The sequence below is a fragment of the Siphateles boraxobius genome, unplaced genomic scaffold (genome assembly GCF_051911475.1).
Source record: "Siphateles boraxobius isolate OS27281-9 unplaced genomic scaffold, OSU_SipBor_1 46, whole genome shotgun sequence".
Taxonomy (NCBI): Eukaryota; Metazoa; Chordata; class Actinopteri; order Cypriniformes; family Leuciscidae; genus Siphateles; species Siphateles boraxobius.
The window spans coordinates 11,745,804-11,772,610 of record NW_027509097.1 but is presented as its reverse complement, the minus strand read 5'-3'; the positions used below and the strand labels follow the sequence as shown (position 1 = coordinate 11,772,610).

The 26,807-nt window shown below is 41.3% G+C and overlaps 1 protein-coding gene across 2 annotated transcripts in view; it reads right to left on the bottom strand.

The window, feature by feature from the left end:
• opn4b (opsin 4b) overlaps positions 1-18,428 on the bottom strand; it is a 41,464-nt gene extending 23,036 nt beyond the window's left edge. Inside the window, exons 1-3 of one of the 2 annotated variants that reach the window (XM_077200783.1) lie at positions 18,356-18,428; positions 5,343-5,485; positions 4,338-4,471 (exon numbers count right to left, since the gene is read on the bottom strand). In XM_077200783.1, the coding sequence (XP_077056898.1) occupies positions 4,338-4,471; positions 5,343-5,485; positions 18,356-18,367 (289 nt within the window). In that variant the 5' untranslated portion in view covers positions 18,368-18,428. Of the gene's footprint in view, positions 1-4,337; positions 4,472-5,342; positions 5,486-17,233; positions 17,694-18,355 lie in introns of those variants that run through there. The other variant, XM_077200782.1, reaches the window with a different exon arrangement.
• Between the last annotated feature and the right edge of the window lie 8,379 nt (positions 18,429-26,807).

The window sequence follows — 26,807 nt, the reverse complement described above, 5'->3', positions numbered from 1 at the left end:
TCCCTGAACTTCCCCACCACCGCCTCTACGGAGGTGCCGAAGAGTTCGGAAGGCGAAACCGGCGAATCGAGGAGAAAGGCTTTTTCTTTCTCCCCGATGTCAGCTAGATTTAACCACATATGCCTCTCCGTGGCCACCATCGCCGCCATCGACCGTCCGATCGCGGCAGCGGTTTGCTTGGTGGCCCGGAGAGCCAGATCTGTGGTGCGGCGCAGCTCAGCCACCGCCTCAGGGGACATCCCTGCCCCCTGGTCGAGATCCCCCAGCAGGTCGGCCTGGTACGCCTGTAATACTGCCATGGTGTGCAGTGCAGCACCGGCCTGACCTGCTGCCGTGTATGCTCTGCCATTCAAACGAGCCGTTGTTTTTAGCGGTTTGGATGGCAGGGTTGGAGCTTTCAATGTCGCTGCCCGCCCAGACACGAGATAGTTCGCGAACGTCTCGTCAATGGGCGGCATTGACACGTACCCATGCTCTCCGATCCCCTCGACATCAGCGAAACTGGCCCGCTGATGTCGGTGAATACGGGCAGAGTATGGGCTCTTCCATGCCCTCTCGATCTCCGTGTGAAGATCAGGAAGGAATGGAAGGCTCACCTGAGCTGGTGGTGTATGGCCGGGGAGAAACCGATCGTCGAGCCTACCGCGAGCGATCTCTCCTCTAGCGCGCTGCCAAGGCAGCTGCAGCCTATTGACAGCGCGCTCCATCACATCCACCAACTCTGCATACACGGGGCAGGATGGCTGAGGAGGTTCAGGATCTACCTGATCATACACCTCCTCAGCCATCTCCTGCGCGTCCTGAAGAGCATCAACTGCAGGTACAGTCGGTGAGTAATCTTCCCCATCGACCTGCAGTTCGCCCTCGTCAGCCGTCGAATCATCTGAGAGGTTAACAACCCTCTCGAGGCGATCGACGAGCTCCATCTGGGAGCCCCATGATTTAAGTCGCCGCTCGGCCTCGGCACGAGCGGGACCCGCGCCGTGAGGTCCAGACGCTGAACCCCCTTCACTCGAGAAGAGGGCCAGACGAGAGCGGAGCATTTTAAGAGAAAAACGCTCGCAGTTAGCACAGAGGGCTCCCTCGAGAACCTCCCGTGTGTGCTCTTCACCCAAGCAAAAAACGCACAGCTCGTGTGTGTCGGCCGGTGTCAGAAACCTCGGACACGGGTCGGCACACTTACGAAAACAATCTGCCTTAGCTGTGCGTTTCATCTTTCTCTTACCTTCGTATACTTGAATAGCGTTTCAAACAAACAGTCCCTGAAGACGATGAGATGATTTTTCATGTTTGCAAGGCGCCCCTTTATACTTCCAGGTCGCACGTTAATCATTCACGCTAATGATTCACGGGCTGTCGCCGGTCAATATGATTGACGTGATTTGATAGTGATTTCAGACACCTCTCACGCCTGAGGCGTTCCCCATAGCGTCGTTGACGTATTGTTGAGTTCCCTTCGAAAGGGAACAGGTAATTACCTTTTTTTGACATTATAATACAGTATGTAAATGTTGACAGCAATTACTGTATGACATACTATATACTGTACCACAGTATACTGTAAGTAAATATATGTTTCAGTACATCACTGTACCAATGTACTGTAGAATTGTAATGGAGGGTTGGTCTAACTGTTTGTAGGCCTGGTATTCCATGTATATTTTTTGTAACTCCATGTTCTATTTTTGTAGAATTGAAAGACTGCCACATGGGGGGTCACTAATCCTCCACACACCAAGAGACCCTAATTGTTGATATGGTCCGTGAGAACAATGCCATTAAACCGAGTGAAATTCAGCAAAAGATCATTGAGGACCATGTAAATTTTGAGGGTATCAACAGTGTCAGCCTCTCTACTGTTGATCGTGTCCTCAAGCGCAACAACTGCGCATGAAACCGCTATACAGAGTGCCATTTGATCGCAACTCAGACAGAATCAAAGAGCAAAGATTCCAGTATGTACAGGTTGGCATATATCCAGACATATTCAATGTTGATTACTCTAAGTTGTGATTTACTGTAGTGGCCTAAATCACTTTTTCCATATCACTTACAAAACTATATCTATTTCTAGAGAGGGTTTTTCAACTGGATGCAATGGAAAGACCCCATGAATACATCTACATGGATGAAGCTGGGTTTAATCTCACCAAAAGGAGAAGGAGAGGTCGTAATGTGATTGGCCATTGGGCCATTGTTGGTGTTCCTGGGCAGCGTGGTGGCAATGTCACATTATGTGCTGCCATCAGCAATCATGGGGTTGTCCACCATCATGCCAACCTGGGGCCCTACAACACTCACCAGCTCCTGATTTCCCTCAATCACATGCGAGATGCTCTGTTAGGGCAGCAGGATGAGCATCCCATCTATGTTGTTGTTTGGGACAATGTGAGTTTTCACAGAGCCCTCCAGGGTAGAGAGTGGTTCAATATGAACCAAGGTTTTATCAATCTTTGCCTTCCACCGTACTCCCCTTTCCTAAACCCCATTGAGGAATTCTTCTCCTCATGGCGGTGGAAGGTATATGAACGCCAACCTTACACCAGGGTAAATCTCCTGCAAGCCATGGGACTTGCCTGTGGTGACATCGGTGTGGAGGCACGCCAAGCCTGGATACGGCATGCCAGGGGGTTTTTCTCCCGTTGCCTGGCCAGACAAAATGTGGCCTGTGATGTGGATGAAGTCCTGTGGCCTGACCCAGTACGGAGACATGATGCTGTGGCTGAGTAATGCACTTATTTGTATATTTTTGTACTTTATTTTTACACACACACACTTACTGTACACAAGTGGCAAACACATAAGATTTCTGTTTGTTTTTACAAGTGCTATGTGTAAATACACAAGATTTCTGTTTTGTCTTTTTGTACAAGTGCTAAATGCACAGTTTTTTTTTGTTTTGCAACATGCATTTAGCCTACAGTGAACAATAAACATTTATTTCTCCAGCTTCATGTACTGAGCATTGTGTTTTCTATTTTTCTACGTAGTGTTAAGTGACTGTTCAGTAGTGTTTTTAATTTTGATTGACTCGGGGCACGATTTGACAACATAGTTCAGTTTTGAGCACAGATTGAACTGTTTTGAGGTGAAAGTTTGGTTTTGGAAGAAGAGTCTGAGGTTTTGTGAATGTAGCTTGAAAATTGGGTTTTGTGATCACAGTTTAGAGAAAAGGAGAGCAGCTTTCAAGAAATGTGTCTTAGCAATCGAGAAAAACTGTAGCAATTGGGAAAAAACTAGTAATTTACTTGTGAAAAATAAAAAGTTGAAACAACAAAACAAAAAAATCCTGAAGCAATAATAATTACAAAACAAACAAACAAATAAACATGAAAAACATCTAGTACAAATCTCGTATGTGCAGTTTAGGAGTCCCAGCTGTAATCGGCCTTGCAGAATTACTGCAGAAATGCACATAGTTTGCAATCATTCTGATTTGAATGTGCTTTTACAGCAATCAGTTTTGAAAGCAGTGTGATAGCATTCAAAAAATGTCATGCAAATATAGTGTTTTGCAGATTGTGAAGTATGAATGACAAAAGATGATAGAAATGAAAAAACGATTCACAGTTTGGTCCGCATATACTTTTTTTTGAAAGAGTTTTGAAAATGTGGCTTAAGTATTGACAGATGATTGTCAGCAATTGAAAAAATCTCTAAGCAGTCATTCAGTTCCCCTCTGACTCAGTTTTGTTTGAAAGCAAACCTCTGATTTTAGAAACTACTAGAGACTACAGTAAAAAAATATCATTTATCAGTCAGAAAGTCAGAAAAGGTACTCTAAAAAAATTAGGTTTGTTAGTTCCCCAAAAAGTGTAACTTGTGTTAAACGGTTCATTTATTGTGATTGATTTTATATTTCCTATGATGATGAAAATATAATCAGTGTTTTCCCCACAAAACAAACAAAGCTTGATAAAACAGACAAAATGATCCCCAATTATTATTCTGAGCACTGATTCATCAGACTATCTGTCTGGTGAGCTGAAAACATTATTCCAGTGCCTGGAGATTTGGCAACATGTTCAAGCTTACCGAACACTGATTCATTTCTAGATACGCTTTAACCTCTCTGGACACTAAGGTGTTTCTTCTCCTTCACCAGGATACAGTTATGCATCAATGCATAATCCCTCTCCAGCTGAGATCCTTTATCATTATCTGTTATTCTTTCTTCTCGTCTGCACTGGAATCAGTCTCGCGGAGATAATCTGATGTTAAAAGATACCCTGCAAAGTTGTCTTGACATCTTACTCTTTCTCAGCATCAGCTATGAATGCCGGGAAATGAACCATGGGTTTGATCAAGTGCCCATGATTTTCTGACAGCTGGATTACCTTTTTCCCCAAAGATCCATCGCTTGTGCAAACTGGTGGTGAAGAAGATTGGCGTCTGAGTGACACACATCAGAAAGTCAGTGACAGCTAGATTAATGATGAACATGTTGGCAGGCGTCCTCAGACTCCTACTCCTGAAAAGATGCACAAAAGAACTGTCAAAAACTGTCAAAGAAAAAAGAAGCTCATCAATGGCAGTGGTTTTTCATGTTGTGTTATTTATATACAATAATGTTAAATAGAATATATTGTATGAATGGATCTAAAATGATATACATATCATATTCATATATAATATTTACATAGGTTTTATATAATAACATCATATTTCCTGTTCCCTGATTTCTCTCATTTAGAAAGGACAATAACTATGATAATGATAAGGATATAAAAATCGTTAAAAAAGTCCATACCATACCTATAACTATAAAGGCACCAAGAAACAATATCATTTGGAGTCACTTTCAGAACAGCTGATGAATCAGCCAATCAGAATCCTTCCTGCTTTAAAGAGCTCAAGCATTTTAAGTGCCAGACACAAAACTGCAGTACACTTAGAATAAACAGAAAGATATCGTTATATATAATATAGTTATCATTATTGTTATATGTATAGCTACTGCTCTTGGTGAGAACAGGCCTTTAATGAGAGATTCCCAAACTTTGGGAATTTTTCATATAAAATACATATTTTTTTAATGAATATTTCAATAATACAACAGCATGTTCACATGTTCGATGTTCTCTGATGCTGGTTAATGGTCATATGCAGCTTTTAGTAAGTGTTTTATTTTCATTGTTTTTTTTAATTATTAATTTATTCTAACATCTATATTTAATTAACCATTAGCTTTTCATCCGTTTATGAATCCGCTGCAGTGCTCAGTTTGGGAAAACCCAGTCTAAATCTTAATATGCAGTTTGCAGTGCAAACATGACTCCAGATGTGCAGATCTTACAAGAATTGGCTACCACACAAACAAGATATAGCCTAACTGGACTCACTTGCAGAAGGTATACATGACCAAGAAGTTTCCCACCATGCCGGTGATGCCCACTGCCAGAATGACAGAGCCGATGGTGTAGTGAGCGTGGTCTGGGACATCCACAGTGGGGAAAAGATGTCGAACATCCTGCACCATTGCCACCTGTGGGCAGCGGGAGAGAGACAAAAAAAAAACCTGGAGATGCTTTCAGATCAGGACAATGTACTAAAGGAGATTGAAACTTAATAATTGAGTTTTACATTACTTATAAAGTTATTAATATCTTAATTCACCAAGATACCATTAGTTTCAATTCCCCTTCCTGAAATCTATATAACACCTATTTAATACATCAATAGCAGCTGAGATGGAATTAAGCAGACATATTTAGTGTTTTTCAAGACGCATTGGATTGTGCTGTTGCATTCACTTATTGGTGTGTGGAACAGAGAACACAAAAGCTTTTAGAATGGCAAACGCTGCCCGCTTTTGGTTTTTCGCCCTTGTGTCAAGCTCTGTTCTAAGAGGCAATTAGTACATCAAAGACTAGTTCGATTCACCAGTGTCAAAGTCTTAGTCAGACACTTTTAGCCTCAATTTATCCATTTATACTTCTATCAATCACTGAATCACTCTATTGACTCGAATGGCTGAAGCCAGAGAGAGCAAAACAAGTGGAATTGATACTCTATAGGTCACTTTCATAGTTAGAGCAAACTATGGATGAGTAATACAGACTAGTAAATAATGGCAATCATTGACATTTCTCACAAATAAAACTCTCTGCTGTACCAAGACTGGAAATAAAGCGTGTGGCTAGCCTTTGAAGAAGGGGATGTGGAGATGGTATAGATAGTGAATATTGCAAGACTGCTCAGTATCTCGAATACAAAGTGAGAGAAGAGGAAATCTTAGAACTAATGAGTTTATAATCTGCCACAGATCAGCGGCAGATTAATGCACTGTGTGTGTGTGGACATCTTTGCTCATGATATAACAGAGGGAAAATAAATGGGTCCTTAAAAAAGTTTAGCCTCCACTACTAATGGAAGAAGAATGCGGAAAACGTCTCGGGTTACGACTGCAACCCTTGTTCCCCGAGAAGGGAATGCCCCAGCGTAGCGTATCTAAAGCATGAATGAAATCTGTCCAATCCTGATTGGTGCTGCGTCATGACGTAGTAGATGACGGCATACCCGGAAGATACAAAGGGACACCGGCACACACACACATTAGCTCTTTTGCGATGAAGTACGCGCTCTGCCCGTGATAGGTGTGGCGACGAGACGCAGTGTCTCGTTCTCTTCTCGGGGAACAAGGGTTACAGTCGTAACCCGAGACGTCCCCCTTCGAGGGAACTCGCACTGCGTCGTCGTCGTGACGACACAATGGGGAACGTAATACCCACTATGCCACACCGTAATCACGCCCGCCCTAGTGTGAAGCTGGGAGACCAGGCACACTTAGGACGCGAGCACTCTGGCGCCAGGCGTTAAGGGGATTTGAAGACTGTAAAAACGTATGAAGGTGTGCGGGGTGGCCCACCCGGCCGCCTTGCAGATCTCCTGAAGCGAGACGCCAGAAAGGAGGGCCACTGAGGAGGCCATGCTCCTGGTGGAATGCGCCCTCACGGCCATAGGTGAAGGCATATTGCGCACCTGATAAGCCGTGGCTATAGCCTGGACAATCCAATTACTTATTGTCTGTTTAGATGCAGGCAGCCCTTTCTTGGGTGAACCAAAGCACACCAACAACTGGACTGACTTCCTCCACTGAGGAGACTTCTCCAAATAAACTCTTAGGGCTCTGACTGGGCAGAGCAGGTGAAGTCTCCCCTCTTCCGCCGTTCCATGAGGTGGAGGATGGAAGGCCTGAAGAACCACTGACCGTGCCGCACTAGAGAGGTGATGGCAAGGAGAAAGGCCACCTCGAAGGTCAGGTTCTTTGCCTCAGCCGACTCCAGTGGTTCAAAGGGGGCCTCAGCATACCCTTCAAGAACCACCGCCAGGTCCCAAGTTGGGACTCTGGAGTGAGCCGCAGGCCTCATCCTCTGAGCCCCACGGAGGAAACGTACAACCATATGGTTGTACCATACCATACAACCATACGTACAACCTTTAGAGGCAGCCTTCCCCGAGGAGCCAAACGGCGAGGGAGGTATTGCTGGAAGGCCGCCGACTGTTTTTTAACCTCCTGAAACCTCCCGACAAGGGTATCAACTGCGCCGCCAAAGAGGCTAGACGGTGAAATCGGGGAATCTAGGAGAAAATGTTTTTCTCTCTCCTTCATCACCGACAAATTTAACCATAAATGCCTTTCCACACACAACAAACCAGCCATGGAGTGGCCGATTGCACGGGCCGTCTCCCTGGTGATGCGGAGAGACAAGTCAGTGGCCTTCCTCAATTCTGTGATATCCCTAGGAGAGGGACCCTCACCCTCATCAAGCTCCTTGAGGAGGTCGGCCTGGTAGGCCTGCAACACCGCCATGGTGTGCAGGCAGCTACCAGCCCGCCCAGCCACCATATAAGCCCTGCCCACCAGCGCAGATGTATCGTGGCATGGCTTAGTGGGGAGTACCGTGGCCTTAAGGGACGATGCGGCCTCGGGAGAAAGATAGCTTGCGAGAGCTTCCTCTACCCGAGGCATTGTCCCATAACCAAGCTCAGCCGCCCCCAACACGTTAGCGAAATCAAGTACTGGGGGGCTGGAGAGCCTGGCTGAATACGGTATCACCCATGACTTGCACAACTCATTGTGCAAGTCAGGAAAAAACGGAAGGCCCTGGCGTGGAGGTTGAGACCTGCGCTTAAAAAATCTCTCTTCCAGTTTGCTTGGTCGCTGGATCTGCAATTCTTCTTGTGGCCAATCAATTCTTAGTTTGGCCACAGCGCGGGTCAAAACCTCCACTAGCTCCTGAAGCGCGTGAAGTGGCTGATCAATGTCCACATCACCCACCTCGATGTTTAAATTATCTGACTCAGAGCCAGATAACTGAAACATCGGGTCCTCCGCCTCGCGGGAAGAAGCCGCTTCGCGGGCTTCCGCACGGGGCGGGAGCAGCGCCGCCGCTCCCACCACGCGCATCACGCGCTGTGCGTAGGGCACCAAGTGCTGAGGGGGACACCAAAAATAGCCTAATGAAAAATCAATCATCATATCATAGTCATAATAATTATAGTGCCGATATTATTTCATTATAGAAATATTATTAGGCACTTTTTAGGGATGTATATAACAAGACAGGCGGAACAAGAGTATTTAATTGCTCTAGAAAGTAACGATGGTGCCGCCGCCGCCTCAGTGTTCCGTTGGATTGCGCGTTAAAAAGTTAAAGTTAAACCGGTAAAAATAAACGTTTTTTTTTTCCCTGGGGGCGGGGGGCACCATAAAGGAATTATGCTTAGGGCACCAAAATGTCTAGCAGCGGTACTGGGCGGGAGAACCTCTGAATCCTCAGACGAGGACCGGGAAGATGCCGTAGCAGTCGTGTGTCCCCCTGAGGGATCCATCTGCGAGCCCCACGATCTGCGGCGGCGCGATGCCTCAGCAACAGCGGGCCCAGAACCGCGGGGCTCGCGACCCAGGCCGTGCTCATCAAACACGGCCAGCCGTGAGCGCAACACCCTGAGCGGCAGCTTATCACATTCGCTGCAGGCGGCTCCCTCGAGAGCCGCCCTAGCGTGCTGCGCACCAAGGCAATATACAAAGAGCTGGTGTGTGTCCGTGCCCGATAGATAACGTGGACACCGATGCACACACGCTATAAACTGCTTGCTAGCCATATTGCTTGTGTAATTTGGAAAGACAACAATAAATAGACAGACAATTCACACAGAGCGCTTTAGCTGAAGAGCAAAAAAGCTAATGTGTTTGTTTGCCGGCGTCCCTTTGTATCTTCCGGATATGCCGTCATCTACTACGTCATGACGCAGCACCAATCAGGATTGGACAGATTTCATTCATGCTTCAGATACTGGGGCATTCCCCATAGTGTCGTCACGACGACGACGCAGTGTGAGTTCCCTTGAAGGGCAACTTTGTTTTCTCCAAAAACACTGTTTTAGTTTAAAACATTTAGCATTAAACCTGATTATCATGCTCTTGAAAATGATCAAAAGAACATCTGACCATCTGACTTTGTAAGATTTTAATTGATTATATCGAGAAAAATAGTGCAGAATCTGAAATATCCTAAAACTGTCTGTTTTTATCCAGGTTTAAATTGGATTTTAAATCCCAGAAGTGGGTTAAACTATGAATCCTATTGTGTTTTCTACAACCAGCTGAGAATAAAATTAAGGTTAAAACAAAAGCAGGTGTGAGAACCTTGATAAGATAATGCTGATCTTTTTGGTCACAACTAATCCTATCAGATGGCTCTTGATCGTCCAATTATTTAGTCAGTGCTTTGTAATATGTAATTTTAAGTATAACAGATAAAAGAATGTTTGAGTGGGTCTTGACTAAATTAGATTGCAAAGGGTGATTCTAAATTAGATTTTAAATGCTTATCATTTAATACTGTTTCTAAAAATGTATAGAGAGAGAGAGAAATAAAGAGAGATTAAAAATTGCCTTTTCATTTTTTTCAGCTCAGTCTAAAAGACTTGTTCAAGCCGAATCCCTGAACAATAGAAGGCAACATTGTGCTTCGGTAAAGCTTGTATTAATAAAGAACCTTGTATTTACCTCTGGTCCATCATGCACACTTCCTAAATTGATCCACACCAACATGCGATACTCTGCTTTATTGGTCTCAAAAGTAATACAATAATTGGTTTGCAGCACATGATTACACATGTGGTTGCTTTTCCCCAAAACAAACTTTAACATTTTGTTTAGGTTGCAATGAATAACATTCTCTGACACGATTGTTATTCATTTCTACCAATCAACAATTGGTTGATCAATCAATTGACGAACCAATACCCAAATGATCAACAGATTAAAATGGCTTCCAATTATTTCACACCCTGCAAGATGTGATTTAGCAAGTCACTCACTATTCCTGTCTATCCACCCATTCAGGTCTGTATGCAGGCAAGCCATGTAAACATAAATCAGACTATCTATAAACACACTGCTCTAGAATGCAGTGTTTTTCATTTTCATTTTGGTGCGCCTCATTTACTGGGCTTTTTCTTTACACAGTGGGAGGTTTGCAGAAATCATGGTTTGTGGCACAGATGCTATCCTACAATGTGATCATTTATAAGTGGAATCAGGTGTTACTCACAGGAACTCAAAATCAAAACTGAAATCGAAAATTTAAAAGTATAATAAAGCTTAACTGTTACCTTGTCTTTTCCATCATGTTAAGGGAACTCAGAGTATTTATTCACAGCAAACAGTGCCATATGCCCTTGCTGCACTACTAACATATACTTTATAACAGAAAAAAGGAAAAAAAGTTAGTATTTGACTAATTTAACTCAACAAGAAATTGCTAATTTTATTCAGCAAGAACACATCAAGTGATCAAAAGTGACAGTAAAGACGTATATAATGTTACAAAAGATTTAATTTTAAATAAAATATTATCTTTTAAACTTCAAAAACTCGTTGGTATCATGGTTTCCACAAAAATATTAAGCAGCACAACTGTTTTGATAATAAGGAATACATTATATTTATTAAATTGAAAAAGGTTATTTTAAATTGTAAAAATATTTCACAATATTACTTTTTTATATATAACATACTGTAAATGCAGCCTTGGTGAGCATAAGAGACTTTATTCAGAAACATTCAAAAATCTTACTGATCCCAAACTTTCGAATGGTATAAATATATAAGCAGTACTATTCAGATTAAATACCCACCCAAAAAACAACGGCAGAATTTCCGAAGACTCCAAAAAGCAAGTCAGAAAGCAGTGTATCCAATGTACATGGCCTCAACTGTCATTTCACCTAATCTGAAGAGACAGAACTGATATTTGCTTTAATCTTCTATGTCAGTGCTTCTCTGTAAGGACTATCGATGAGGGATTTGAACGAGAGCATGTGCTGCTACTTGGAGGGAGGTTTCTGCGGCACAAATAGATGAGAAGTGCTCTTAAAATGTCACTATCACTCAGGCTAGATTGTGATATACAGAGACGAGGAGAAAAAGAGAGAAAGACAGAAATGGATAAAGCAGAGGAAATTACACTTCACCACAGCACAAGGAGCGTATTTGTAGGCTACCATTAGTTGAGTGAGAATGATGCCATGATTTTTCATTTTAGGGCCGTAGTTGTTTAGTAGCTATAACACCAATGCACAACAAAGATCCAAAATAATTTCATCGCGTTTAAATAATCCAAATAATTTACCAGTTTAAGTGCTATTGATATGTTTGCATTATTTAAAAGACTGAGAGCAACAGATTGTGTTGAATGAACTTGTTTGTCTGTGCTGCCACTTATTAAACCGTGTGGCTAGTAGGCCTAGAAACAGTCTGGATAAGAGCAGAGCACGCAATCAATTACAAATCCATCAACTGACAGTTTCCTGATCAGTAAGGAACATCTCTGAAGCCCACGGCCCCAAACTTCTCAAGCAGAAACTGTGATAAAGGATGGCTGATCCACTGATTTTGAAAAATGTTTATTTTCGGGGAGATTATCTACTCTGCCAGTCCAAAAAGTTGAGACCTTTTCACACAGAGCAGTGGTGTATTTCCTGAAATAACTTTCCTGAGGGAAGGTGAAGTTAAATTGACCGTTCGCAAACACCCGTCCCCTTTAGTTACCGTTGTTATGTCCGACAAGCCATGAAACAAAGTCTCACCTTTCAAATTTGGTCATTTTTAAAAGAAATTTAAACAATAAATACCGTTTTGTGGCTCTTTAATGTGTCTGACAGATCGCTGTAGAGCTCGTGAACCGACCATCTCTTCCTTCTAGTTAATTTATCAAATAAACATATAAATAATAAATAAACATAATAAGGAATGTTGTTTTAACCGCGGAAAGACATCACACACCGTTTTTCAAGTTCAAATCCTCCAAAGTTAATCTACTAACTCCTTACTGCTTTGTCAGACAAAAATGTCGGATTATGATTGGTCAGATCGCCTTTCAATCAAACTCCCTGCGAAGAGTCCCAATGACCCATTTTTCTTGGCTTCTCACTGGTAGTTCTTACCGTAGTGAATCATTATTTAACCCTCAGATGCGTGTCTTCACTACAGTGGACAGATCTTTTAAAACCATTTTTAGCCATTCCGGGTGTGATTCTACTTCCAAAACACACTGGGTGGTTACCTTTGACCGGTAGGCTGTGTGGCCAAAAAAGGATCTTTAGCCAGCTGGAAAATGGCAGTTGTTCTTCTGAAAACATCTAGCCACAGGTGTTTGAGAGTGCTTCTTTCAGTTGAGAGGCTATGATACAGAATATCAGTGGAAGTGTTACTATCTGATTTCACAAGTAGTTTGTTTCTGAATATAAAAATGTGCCACAATGTACTTGCTCTGGCCCTTGTTTTAAATGATTTAAATGATTTGTCATTGTGCAAGCAGGATGTGATTGTTACGGTCACCAGCTGGAGCGCCCTTGAGAGCCAACAGAGGGCACTCCACATCAGACTAATGTCATTCCCTCATAAACTACATCTCCCATAATTCTCTGCCTGGACTCCTCAGCACTCATTGTTTTCACCTGTGTCTCATCATCTTGTTTACTCATCCTATATAAGCCTGGTTCTTTCTGTCATTCCCTGCAAAGTCTTGTTTAGTGTTTGTACTGCAATTCTGAGCGCGTTTGTATTCTGTTTCTCCCATACCCTGGTTATCTTGATTCTCTGCCTGTTCCTTTAGATTTCTCTCTTTGCCTCAGCCCTTTTCTGTTATTGTTTGGATTATTTGTTTGTGTATGACCCTTGTCTGTTATCTGGATTTCGTCTTTTGATACCCTTTCAAAATAAATACTGCATTTGGAATCCTCAACCTTTGTGCCTCAGAGCAGTACAATACATATAAGTGATGTGGGATAATTTGACAATGTTGTCACAGGCCGTTTTTGTAGTCCGCGGGTTGAAGTGACCACCCAACCACACCCCCCAAAGGTGGATTTTTACCCCCTGATTGGGCAATAAACTGTGCTTCCATTGAAAACAACTGAAAAAAGAAACAAACGCTGGCTTTAGAAAAAAAAACACTTTGGTGGACACAGCCTTACACTAATTCTATATGACTGTCCTCTTTATATGTCATTGTGTCTTTTTTTAGTTTATGACAAAATGATGCCCGAAGCACCTCTGGAATATTTAGCCTTCTATAAATTCAACATTTCTGATGCACCAAGCACTTCTGGAATATTTAATATTATCATCTATTGCAATTGGTGAAATTAGATTGAGAAGGATAATATTATTGTTTTGAAGTAAAAAGACAATTGTTCCTTTTATTATTAAATTATTAATACTTCAGACTGAGGGTTAAATATATTTTCTAACAATCTCATTGCAGAGATTTCAGTTGAATTGCTACCCGACATGACATATGGAGGAAAATCTTACACAGCACATCTTTCATTATTATTCCATGTCTTTGTCAGGAGGTGAACTAGGGGTTTAATGGCTAAGGCTGGTAGAGTATAACGTTAGCAACGTCAAGGTCATGCTAATAAAATATTTACCTTACATTGTTCGGTGCTACGGTTAAAAGCATCAATCAGATGCATAAATAGAAATAAAAAATGGCATTGTAGGGGTACTAAAGAATCAACCATATGTTGTCCACAAAGAACTACCAAACTTTTAAAGGCCCATAATGGCTCATTAAAAACCTTTTGCCATTAATGAATGTGCATTTTAACATGGAACAATGTAAAGTGAATATATTTTATGAATGTGAGGATACTTTCACACTCTTGCTCTCTCTATGAGAAAGAGGTCTGATCCTATGTCCCTTCAAGGTATGTCACTAGCTTTGCACAATCAGACAGAAGCATCAGGCCATAAAGAACACCCACCATGAGAATTATCAATTCAGATGTTGAGAAGAATGCTAATGTCCGGAAGCCTTGAAGGACACGGCAAAGTCACTGGAGCTTGAAAAGATGCTGTTTAAATCTCCCCCCCTCTTATTTTCATTGTCTTAGTCTTTCTGATGTTTAAAATATACATATATAAGCCAAAAGTATGACAACATCCAAATACAATAGGCGGTGCTTGAACATTTAATGTCAAATTCATTGACATTAGGGAGTCAGGGCTCATAAAATAGGTTTCTCCTGCAAATCATGCAGGAGAAGTCTACCTCTAAAAAACATTAAAATGCATCAGTAATAAATTTTGTAGCAGTGATTCCTAACAGAACACCCAGCTAGGCTGAAATACTATAACCGTCAAAGATCCAGAAGAACATTAAAGGAGCACAGGGGCATGTTGGCTTTATGAATTAACCAGAAAAACCTGTACTATTGTCTTTTCAAGATTTAAGAGTAAAACAGCATTTATTGCTGAAGACAAACACATGCTCAATTGATATATTCACTGGTTTTTATTGTTGGGCAAATGCATGTATTTTGCCTTTTTTTATTAAAATAAAAAATTAGCTGATTCCACCTGTTGTTTTTGAGACCACATGGGCATCTTTCAAATTTTTATTTCAGGCCTTTGGATTAGGGAATTTATGCATCCAAATATATAAAGGCTAACTGTCAAGCAGTATCATTACATAAACTGTTTGACTGATAGATGATCAAATATTAGCTGTGGGCAAACTGTGAGAGCCTCACTGCCAATTACAAATGTATTTGGCACAGTTTTAAACATCCTATTATCTGTAGTCCCTGTACTACCATGAACTTTCACTTTTCCTTTCAAGCTCGTTTTCAAACTCACATTTGCATCACTTTTTATCTCCCACACATTGATTCTCTCCACACCTGAATCATTCTATTTTATGGATATGTGAGAGGTGAAAACAGTTACACAGAATATAATAGTAGTACATGGCAGCAGGGATAACAACACACAATGACACAAGGTTAAGATGAGAAAATAATTCCATACCCTTATTTAAAGCGCTCCATAGTTGGGTGAAAATAACTAGTAAGATTCACAATGACTGCCGTTGATGTTTGAAAAAATAATACATGGATTGAAGAATATCAAATTCGGCAAATGAAAGATATAGAGGTTAAGCTTTGTATTCACATCACCTCAGAATATTAATCCAAGTAGGCTATATTAGTGTTGTTGATATGATGATAAAAAATAGTCTTCATTCATGGGGGGAACAGGGCCCCCGTCTGTTTGAAAAATGCCATAACGCTCATTTATATGGCGCTACGCATTCCCCTAACATTTGTGTGGAACTGTCAGTAAAGCATCAGCAAATAGTTTTTGTTTTCATGGATAGTATTATGTTTTAGAAAAAATTGTTGTTAAAGCCCTCAAATGGGATAAAGCTCTTCTTCATTATTATGCTTTTCCAATATCATTTTCATGTGATGAAATGATAATGCAAATTTTGCTCTCATGCACTTCATTATGCATGTTTGGTATAATTTATTTTGTTTTGTTTCTTCCCGAATTCATTTTCTGTATGTCCAAGTACTCATATTAGGCTACGGCAAACAGGAAATATCCAGGAATAGCGTAGGCTACCTCTTTAAGAAATTAATCCCATGTGCGAGATGCCCATCCTATAGGACTACTTTTATAACTGACATACGAATATGGCTGATTCTTACTCAGTCTGCTTTGTCTAGGTCTGGTAAAACTCATTTGCGGAGAAATTCCAGGGTTGAAACACGTCTGGTGGTTGTGCGGGTGATAGCGAGCAGCTGCAATCCAGCTGCGTAGCCTAGGCTACTATCACGAATACACCACACAGATTATACATATAGAGACTTGATCCAAATATGTCTGCATTTCATTACGATGAGAAATGAGGACCACTTTAATTATTCTTAAAAGTTAGAGTGTATAACCGGTAGCCTATAAAATGTATTTCTAAAAATAAATTAATATGTGGGCATTACAGAGAAACACGGAATAAAAAGAAAAAATGCCATTATATTTAGTTTACTCTACAGGCTAATTATATTTAATACATGCTAACCAAAGAAACACCTATGGAACATACCCTATTTCTGATGTTGAAAAAATAACTACAGTCGATCTTTTGAACGTCATTTCATGCAGTAATTTTAGGTCATGCTAAAACGAGCATGAAGTTCCCTGATTTATTCTTTGTTGGTGTTTTCAGTACGTCTCAATTGTATCTTTTGACACGAGCAGTACGTTTCAATGCTTCATTAAACTTACAATTGTGTGTGAATCAACTATGCATAACCATGCCACGCACATAAAACTCTCCAGAGGTTGTAACAATGAGGCGTGATTAATCAGCTAAAACATTTATAAGGCAAATCCTTGCACGTCCATTTGGAGGGACTTAAACTGAATATATGAGGTTCCTCTCCTACAGATTAAAAAAAAAACGTTTGGTAAAATTTGTAATTAGTTATAAGAAAGGGACATGTTTAAAAAAATAGCCGAAAGTGAATGATCGTCGACGCAACACGCAACTTGTTCTTGTAACTTTTGTGGATACTGAAACGTACTAAAGCGCGTTTAAAACATAACACTTGCATGTAAAAATACTTCCATGTACTTTGTTTTAACTAGGCTACCTTTTTGGAGGCAGTCATCCCAATTCCCACCCTGTCACCTGAAACAAGCTGAAATGGATGAACTTTCCCAACGCTCCTCCGATTACGCACGCGCTGTAAGCGTTAGCTTTCAATATTATTTTTTTCCATTTTTAGTGTGCGTTAATAATATACAACTGCCTTAAAATCCAAAATACATGATCATATATGTTACAACAGAGTAGTATACGCTCACAGAAGAATCAGAATCCGTGCGCAGCACTAAACACATGGTTCGATTCAGACTCCATCATCTTACCGTAGTGGCTCGCGCGGGCATCTCCATCAGCTTGTGGGCGCTCACTGCGCTGTAATTCAGTGTGTCCGCACTCACCGCGGTGCTGTTAGGGACTTGAGTGATTCCCATGCTGACCGAGCGCGAAGCGTTCATCGCAGTGGACACGGGGGGCGCAGCGAGAGGAGCTCAGAGTTGGTCCGCAAAAAGAGTTAGATTAAACCTGAGAAACAGCATTCCTATATGAGAATGTGTTGGATGTCTTGCTCTGCCTATCTGTCTGCAACCTAGAACTAAGCTGCCAACTGCGCCCAACATGTGTGTGTGTGATGAGTTTGTCAATGCCAGTAACCATGTGCCGATTCGAGTATGCATGAGGAGGAATGCTCAGTTAAGCAAACTCAAGCATCCCACATACAACACAACAACAGCCCTGTGCTAAGCCCTTCATAATCAGACCAAGCATAAGCGTTGTGTGCCTGTTTGCCCATATGTGAATATGTGCCAACAGGACGATCATATCAATATAGCCTATGTAAAGAACCTGCAAATGCTCAGTACTCAGTCCTCCTCTGCTCTCTCTCTCTCTCTCTCTCTCTCTCTCTCTCTCTCTCTCTCTCTCTCTCTCTCTCTCTCTCTTTCTCAAACCACCCATCCAGTTCAGATTCAGAAACAGCTTTAATTAACAGGTGGTCAGCTCAGCAGCACAGACATAGGCTACTTTTAAAATGCCGATTCAATGTGAACCCCGGAGCTAATTAAAACGTTAAGAACAACAACTGCATTTACACACACAAAGCTGCACACTGCTGACGATGCATTCATTTTTCTAAAATACAAATAATTTGTTTTTTATAAAATATTTTTTACCACATAAACATCCTTTTATTTCAGGATACTGTATTTTAAAGATATTTTTGTAAAATCCAAATAAGCTTTACAGATCTTTATTAAGGAGTTTAAACAATGCTTGTTCAATGAACCATAAAACAATATTTTGCAGATGCACCTGTGGAACAGTCCTTAAGACACTAACTGTTTACAGGTGTGAGACAATTAAGGTCACAGTTACAATAACTTAGGACACCAAAGAGATGTTTCTACTCTGAAAAACACTAGGAGAAAGATGTCCAGAGCCCTACTCACCTGCATGAACATGCCATAGTCCTGCTGCAGAGAGGCATGTCGACTGCAGATGTGGCCAGAGCAATAAACTGCAATGTCCTTGAGGATGAGATGCACTGCTTAAAGCAGCTGGGGTCAAGATACTGACTGCTACTTTTGATACTGACCCCCCTTTGTTCAAGGACACTTTATTCCATTTCTTTTGATGAAATTTCAGTGCAATTTGGTCAGTTTGTCCCAGATGTTAAATCCTTTTTTGTTCATTTACACATTAAGAAATTTCCAGGAAAAAGCAAATTACAGGGAGTTTATATCAATTATTATATTATATCATGTTACATTATTTATTTATTCTTTTATTTATTATATTGTGTGCGAGTACGGCCATCTGAATATATTTATTGCTTTTTAATAGGTGGTAATTTGTGTATTTTGACCACTGGATGTATTTTAGGAGGAAGCACATGCATATGGGTCAAGAACAAATTACTAACAAAGAGCAGCACTGTTATTTAAGGGGAGAAAAATAAAGATTTATGGAGTTAAATTGTGTTAAATCTACTGTTACACAAAGCTTTTTGTGTATAAGGTGCTTGTCACTGCTTCCACAAGACTTATCCTCTTACTCGGCTCCTGCTATTTTATTGGCTTTCCAGTGTCATGAGACACATTGCCCAATGCATGGACAAATCCCAGCAGATCTTTGGAATGCATTGTGTTGGAAATGGTTGTAGTGCCATGGTGAGGTAAAACATCGTAATTTCACTGGTTGGAATGCTAGCTAGTGTGTTTTTATTTTTTCATTAGAGAGAATAGAAGGAAGAGTAAGAAGCAATTATGGGAAATATTTCAGGTGATGCGACTCTCACCCCTGACCTCTGATTCTTGAAATCTCGAGGACAATTAACCTGGAACATTCAGTTAAGTTAAAGACATCTCTAAAGCCTGGCATTGAAGGAAATGCAAGTAATAAGCTCCACATTCATTGTTATCTATGTTTTTCATCAAAAGGATTATTTTGTGTAATATTTCTTGTTTGAGAAACTAGGGCACCAAAGAGCAAAGATGAAGACCGTCAAGTCATAAGATTTTCAACAATCACATGTAGACTTGTTGACTATGAGGAACAATGTTTTTATTTTTATTTTCTGGACTTACCGGTATTGATGTGGGGGTTAGTTAAAGGAATAGTTCACCCAGAAATTAAAATTCTGTCAAAGTCATTCCGAAATCTATTATGACATTATTTGTTCTCTGCAACACAGAAAAAGGACATTCTGAATAGTGTGCTGGTTATGCTTTCCCATGCTTAGTAAATTTAATGGTGATTAAATATTCAATTTATCTACCCTCAATAGTTAAAGTAGTTGCTAGATTATCAGCGGAAGAAGTTCAAATTATCACATAAATTATTTCTCTGCAATGGTTGGTTCTAAATGAAGGGAGCAAGCCTCCTCTGCAATGTGCTTTTTCTCAACACTCTAACCGATTGTTACATCCAGCGATTGTCTGTGTTTCTGTATTTCTTCTGTTTCGTGTCTTGTTGTTATCCTAGCTTACTTCCTGTGCTTAATTGATGGGGATGCCGGCCCGCGAGGCGTGTCCCAGCTGATGGCATAAAGAGGGCTTGGGTATGGTAAGAGGACGCGGGAGAGACCGGCTTTGTTCGGTGTTTGAATTGTTGTTTGTATGCAAATGTAAACTTTTGGAGTTAACAAATAAATCCTTAGACATTTGTTTGCCGAACTTTCTCCTGCCTTTCTTTGTTACTATCTGAGAGCCAGTAGTAACAAAGTGGGGGCTCGTCCAAACACAATTTTGCCTATGATCCATTGTAATCAGAGGCTGATGGGACGCTCGCTCGTGTGTCTTAGTTATTAAGTCTGGCGTAGTTGGTTTTGTTTTGGGCGATGTCATGTAAACAGAGGAAAAAGCTGTGCGGTCGGACAGTGGCTAAACCTAAACGTTATTGTGTCTTGTGCGTGTCTGGGACTAATATTAATGTTTGTAGTCTTGTCGGAGGTAATCAGAGGCTACACGGGAATGTTGGACATGCGGGTAAGTTCAGCGATATGTATTTAATCAATTAGCCATGACCTTTCTTTTTGTGCTTACATTGTAGGTTGTTTGTTTTTTGGGTCGTGTGGTTTTTTTTTGTTTTTGAATGGGTCTGTGGCTAGAGCATTGGTCTCGGGGGCACTACCGAGGAATTGGAGAAATCGCCAGATTACTGGTTGTTTAGCCACTCCTGCGGCCTTGGTGTTTAATCCATGGCCTGTTTGAAGATCCACGTCTAGTTAAATTGAGTGGGGTACTTTTTATAAGCTTAAGAGAAATGGTTGTATGGTTTTGCAAATATCGCTGACTTACCCGGCTCATGTTTATTTTTTTTAGATCGTACAGGTGGTAATAAGAAACGTTGGTTTGAGTTCTTAACAATAGGGTCTGCATTGTTTGAAGGATGGCGTCACTTGTAAAAACCTTTGTAGAGGAACCCTCGAAGGGTTTGTTAAATGCATTGACAAAAGAACAGTTAATAGAACTTGCTGCTGATCATTATAACATAGAGCTTACAAGTAAGCGATATAAAAAATAGATAAAAAAGATAGTAAATGAAGCCTTGTGCGCTAAAGTTTTACTGATAGCGTCTCCCGATGCATCTGAAGATGATGATGATGATCTAGTTTCTCCGACTTCAGGTCCTGCTGAGAACTTAACCTCTGCTGAAAAAAAATAATTGTTGCTCTTACAATTAGAAAATTGTAAGTTAGAACATCAAATGCATATGGACAGGTTGCGTCTAAAAGAACAAAATGAACGTGCGAAACGAGCACTAGAGCAGCAAAAGCTTGAACTTGAAGCTGAACGTTTGGATCTAATAAAACAAGGGAGAATGTCTGGTTTAGGGGATTCGAAGTTCGATGTCTCCACTAGTTTGCGGCTTCTTCCCTCGTTTAATGAGAATGATGTGGACACTTTTTTTCTGTTGTTTGAAAGGGTGGCAGACGCGCAGGGTTGGTCTGATGTACATCGCGCTCTTAAGGCTGATTTATACTTCTGCGTCGGACCTACGCCGGAGCCTCTACGCCGTAGACTATGCTTTGGTTTTAATTTATACTTCTGCGTCGTTGTCCGCGTTGACGCACGCAGAGGGAGCATGTGAAACCCGAGGGAGGGTTTGAGCAGACCAATCACAGCGCTTGTGTCCGCGTAGAATTGACGCGTTGTTACATTTTTGGAGAGGTGCACGTCAGGGTACGCCGAAGGGTACGCGCGCTACGCACAGCCTACGACGTAGCTATGGCGTAAGTTCGACGCAGAAGTATAAATTGGGCTTTATTCTGCAGTACACTCTTACGGGGAGAGCATTTTCCGCTCTACGAGACTACGAAATCATAAAGACGTCAGTTTTAAAATCATTTGAGTGAATTCCAGAAGCCTATCGGCAGCGATTCAGAGTTATGCGAAGACGTTTCGATCAAACTAATGTGGAGTTTGCGAGAGACTTGCGGTTACAATACCAACGCTGGTGCGTCGCCTCTAATGTTCAAACAGTTGATAACATGACAGACTTAATAGTCTTAGAACAATTTAAGAACACATTGCCGGAGCGAGTTGCGATATATATTGCTGAAAAACAGGCAACAAATGAGGCAGATGCTGCTGTATTGGTGGATGAGTACGAACTAACGCATAAAGCTCATTCCGGTGAACTAGGGCGTTCAGTAAGTGGACAAAGAGACGGGGTTTTTTTTTTCGTAATAATACTCCAAACGTCAGTCCTCTACCGGTAAATCAGGATCGCTCAAGTGTAACGTTTGATGCGGAGCAAACTTGCCGTCATTGCCAAGGGAAAGGTCATTGGAAAAGAAGTTGTCCAGTGCTGAAATCAAAAGCTAAAGCTCGTTTTTCGTTTGTGAAACCTGCTGCTTTGGCGGTGTCGCCTAGTAATTCAGATGTTGTGTTTAGTAAACTGAAGCCTAATTATCTTCCGTTTATTTCAGATGGCTTTGTTTCACTACTTGGCAACGAGGAGAAGTTTCCTGTAAAAATCTTGCGTGATACAGGTGCATCAGAGTCCTTTATTTTGGTTGTGTCTGTGTTGCAGTTTTCTTCTTCCTCAAGGTCAGGGAGGTCACTTTTGGTGAGAGGTATTGATCTTAGTACTTTAGAAGTCCCTTTACATAATGTTGTGCTCTACTCTTGAGTTGGTAGAGGGGGAAGTCGAGTTGGGAGTACGCCCGGCCCTCCCTGTTGATGGGGTGTCTGTTATATTAGGGAATAATCTGGCTGGGGGCCGTGTTTGGCAGACTAGTCCTATTCCTGTGGTGACTGATTCTCCTCAGCTAGGAAATGAATCTGATGAGGGTTTTAGAAAATTTCCTCAGGTGGTTGCTGCTTGTTCAGTGACTCGTGCTGCTAGTCGTGCTAACGTGGAGGACCTGGAGATTAAGGCTGCTGCAGGAAAGGTTAGCTTTGCTTCAACAGATTTTCCCGTGACTCTTACTCAAGAAGAGCTAGTCAAGGAACAGCATACAGATCAATCTCTGTCTTCGTTGTTTGAGCTAGCTGTTCCTGCCGACTGTTTTGAGAGTGTGGATCATGGTTATGGTGTTGTTGATGGCCTGCTAATGAGGAAATGGACACCCGCAACGAACATTTCACTGGGGAAACCATGGGTTCAGGTTGTTGTGCCTGTCACCATTCGACAGCTGGTGTTAAAGACTGCTCATGACATGTTGGGGCATTTAGGGGTGAGAAAGACATATGATCGTATTATGCGTCATTTCTATTGGCCAAAATTAAAGAAAGAAATTGCGGCCTACATTAAAACCTGCCACATTTGTCAGATGACTGGAAAGCCCAATCAGGTTATAAAGCCTGCACCTCTGCATCCAATACCTGTTGTAGCTGGTCCTTTTGAGCATTTGCAGTTGGACTGTGTAGGGCCATTAGTTGGTGCTAAATCTGGCTCTAGGTATTTGCAGACCGTAATGTGTCAGGTAACCCGTTATCCTGCTGCCTACCCACTACGCTCTATTACTACCAGGGCCATTGTAAGAGCTCTTACGCAGTTTTTTTCTATATTTGGTATACCAAAAGTTGTCCAGACTGACCAAGGCTCAAATTTTATGTCTCGTACAGGAGCAAGAGGAGATCAGAACTCCTGATGATGGGGTTTTGCGTGCGCGTTTGCACAATTCTGAGACATTGATGCAACTTCCACAATTGCTGCAGCATTTTTCTGGGGACAAAAGTGCTGAGAATTAATTTATTTAATGACTTTCCAACTCTCTTCTCAGATACTCCGACTCAGACGCATCTCTTGGAACATGATATAGATGTTGGTGAGGCTTCTCCAATTAGGCACCGATTTTATCGTGCTTCTCAAGAAAAGCGGAAGTACATCGACACAGAGGTATACTATCTTCTCGACACTGATTGGCTGAGCCTTCGGCATCGGCCTGGGCATCACCATGCCTTCTGGTTAACAAGCCAGATGGTACCTTTAGGTTTTGCACCGATTATCGGGAACTTAATGCGGTCACAAAGCCAGATAGTTTTCCCTTACCTCGTATAGAGGATTGTGTAGACCAGGTTGGTGCCGCGACATTTGTTAGTAAATTTGACCTCCTTAAGGGCTACTGGCAGGTGCCCTTCACTGACCGTGCAAAAGAGGTGTCCAGCTTTATCACTTCGCAAGGGTTGTTCTCGTATAAGGTGATGAGTTTTGGGTTGCGAAATGCTCCTGCCACCTTCCAGCGACTGATGAACACCGTGGTCGCTGGTCTAGAGGATTGTGCAGTGTACTTAGACGATGTGGTGGTCTTTAGTAACATTTGGGGTGAACACTTGGACTCTATTAGAGCTCTGTTCCAAGTTGAAACAGTTGCCTCCAAGACCTGTTTAAGGTTTCCCTGTTTCATGTCTTGTTGTTATCCTAGGTTCTGAAAGCCAGGAGTAACACCGATGAAAGTCAAATACTCAACGGAGTTTTAACCAACGAAGGTAAATGTCTCTGGCTATGAATTTGCCTACCCCTCCCTTTCTTTCCCTCAGACTCACTTTTGCCCAGTTTTCTAAATGGTTCAACAGCAGCGATGGTTTTCGATTTTAAGTAATATTTAATGTTGTTAAAATAATGAAATTAAAAACATTACTCGTGTGTAATTTCTTGTATGTAAAAACTCGATTTGCCTCCCCTGACATGCTGCCAATGATATAGACTGAATGATAAACTTTGATTGGGCTGACCCTAACCCTATCAATGAGTCAGTGAATCATTCAATGACACATTAAAAGCAGTTTTGTGAACTAGATCCACCAATTAATAGAACAAATGTAATTTAAAAGAATAATTCATTAACCTCCAAACGATACAGTGCTGATTTTCAGTGAATAACATCTCAGTCACACATACCGACCATTTGTAATGATATTTTCACAATCCTCCCTCTGCTGGTCACACACTCTCTCTCTCTCTCACACACACACACACACACACACACACACACACACACACACACACACACACACACACACACACACACACACACACACACACACACACACACACACACACACACACACACACACACACACACACACACACCTTTTCATTATGCTCATTCCCCTCCACCTGTTCCTCATCTCCTCTCATTATCTTGGCTTCTACCCTCTCTTTCCCTGTCTTGTTGTCAGATTATTGAATGCCACAGTTACACGTTTACCTGTGTGTTTCTCAGTCCTGTCCTGTCTATTCTACGGAATATCCTCTACGTTGGAATTACTGTGTGCTCGTCGTTGTTGGTCTACAGAATCTTACCTGCAAAGGGGCTGGAGCTAACCTCCTGCTCAGCGTTCAGCGCCAGTGCCCAGCACCAACTCTTTCTCCATAAGTCACGAGAGTCGCTGCTTCTTCTGCCTTTGTTAATCTGTGCCACAGAGGACATTTAAGTTCACGTTATCCTGCCTGCCTTCTGGTATCTTCAGTTGTTGAACATCATTGAACTTTCTGTTTGGAATTCCTGTGGATAAGTCTTTTGTTTCCATTAAAGAACTGTAATTGTCACTCTCGCTTTTGAGTCCTCTCTAACCGCATCATAGATATGTTTATGGTGCATTTGCGTTATTTTTAAATGGGGATAAGTGCAGATCAAAAATAAAACAATCTGCATAATATTATATTCTATGGGAGAAATAAAGTCATATAGGTTTGGAATTAGGGTGAGTTAAAGGGATAGTTCACCCAAAAATGAAAATTCTGTCAGTATTTACTCACCCTCATGTTGCTCCAACCCCGTAAGTCCTTCGTTCATCTACGGAACATGAATTAAGATATTTTTGATGAAATCTGAGAGCTGGATCACTCCTCCATACTAGTCCATAGGCTTCTTCAGGGATTGAAACTTGCCGGCCTCGAAAAGTTATTAAAGACATTGTTAAAATAGTCCAAGTGGCTCAATCTTAAGTTTATCAAGCGATGAGAATACTTTTTGTGCGCAAAAACAAACAAAGATAATTACTTTATTTCAACTATTCATTTCCTTCTCTGTGGGCCTCTAGTCAGTTAACTTAGTGTGATTGCGTAGAGCTACGTCACACGTAGGCTCACTATTGGCCGATGCTGGTCATGTGGGTGGTGCATGTGACGTACAACAACAGAAGCTTACGCTATTACACTAGTGAACTGACTAATATATTTTATAATATATAATTTGTAATATAATCATTTAGCCTACACGTATCTTTTGTTTATTGTATACTTATTTCTGGTTCAGTTTAGTTTATTTCAGTTTGCTTCACTTTTAAATGAAACTGTTTTTGGGATTTTTTTCACAAAGTGATGATAGATATCAACAATGATAACTTCTCCAGACTCATAGGAATGGCAGGTGCAGCAATGGCCTCCATATACTTGCACATAATCAGAAAAGAAAAGCCAGTCTTAAAGCCTAAATAATAAGCACTTAACAACTGAAGGGAAGCACTGAGGGATTGCCAAGTTATTCCCCCCTGCGTTATGCCAAAAATGAATACGTCTGCAAGTAGTTCCAATTGGACAGGGTTATTTGGTGATTTGAAGTGGTAAAATGACCTCACCTGCCTGTTGGAGTCTGAAAGGAGAGTAATATGACCAATCTCTCCTTTTGTCTCAGGAGGATCTGTGTTCCAAATTCCCTATTTAAATTCTGCAGCTTAATCCATCTTTTCATAATCATATCCAACATAGACCGTGACTTATATTTCCTCTATGTTCACCTTGTTCCAATAATACTTCTTTATTTTTATCTTCTACATTTGCATTGAAGAGCTATGGCATCATTTTCATTTTGCACATTTACGCACGCACGCACGCACGCGCACATACACACACACACATTTTGGGTTTCCATGTTTTATGGGGACTTTGCATAATGATTTTTATACTGTACAAACTGTATATTCTATCCCTTACCCCTAAACACTCCTC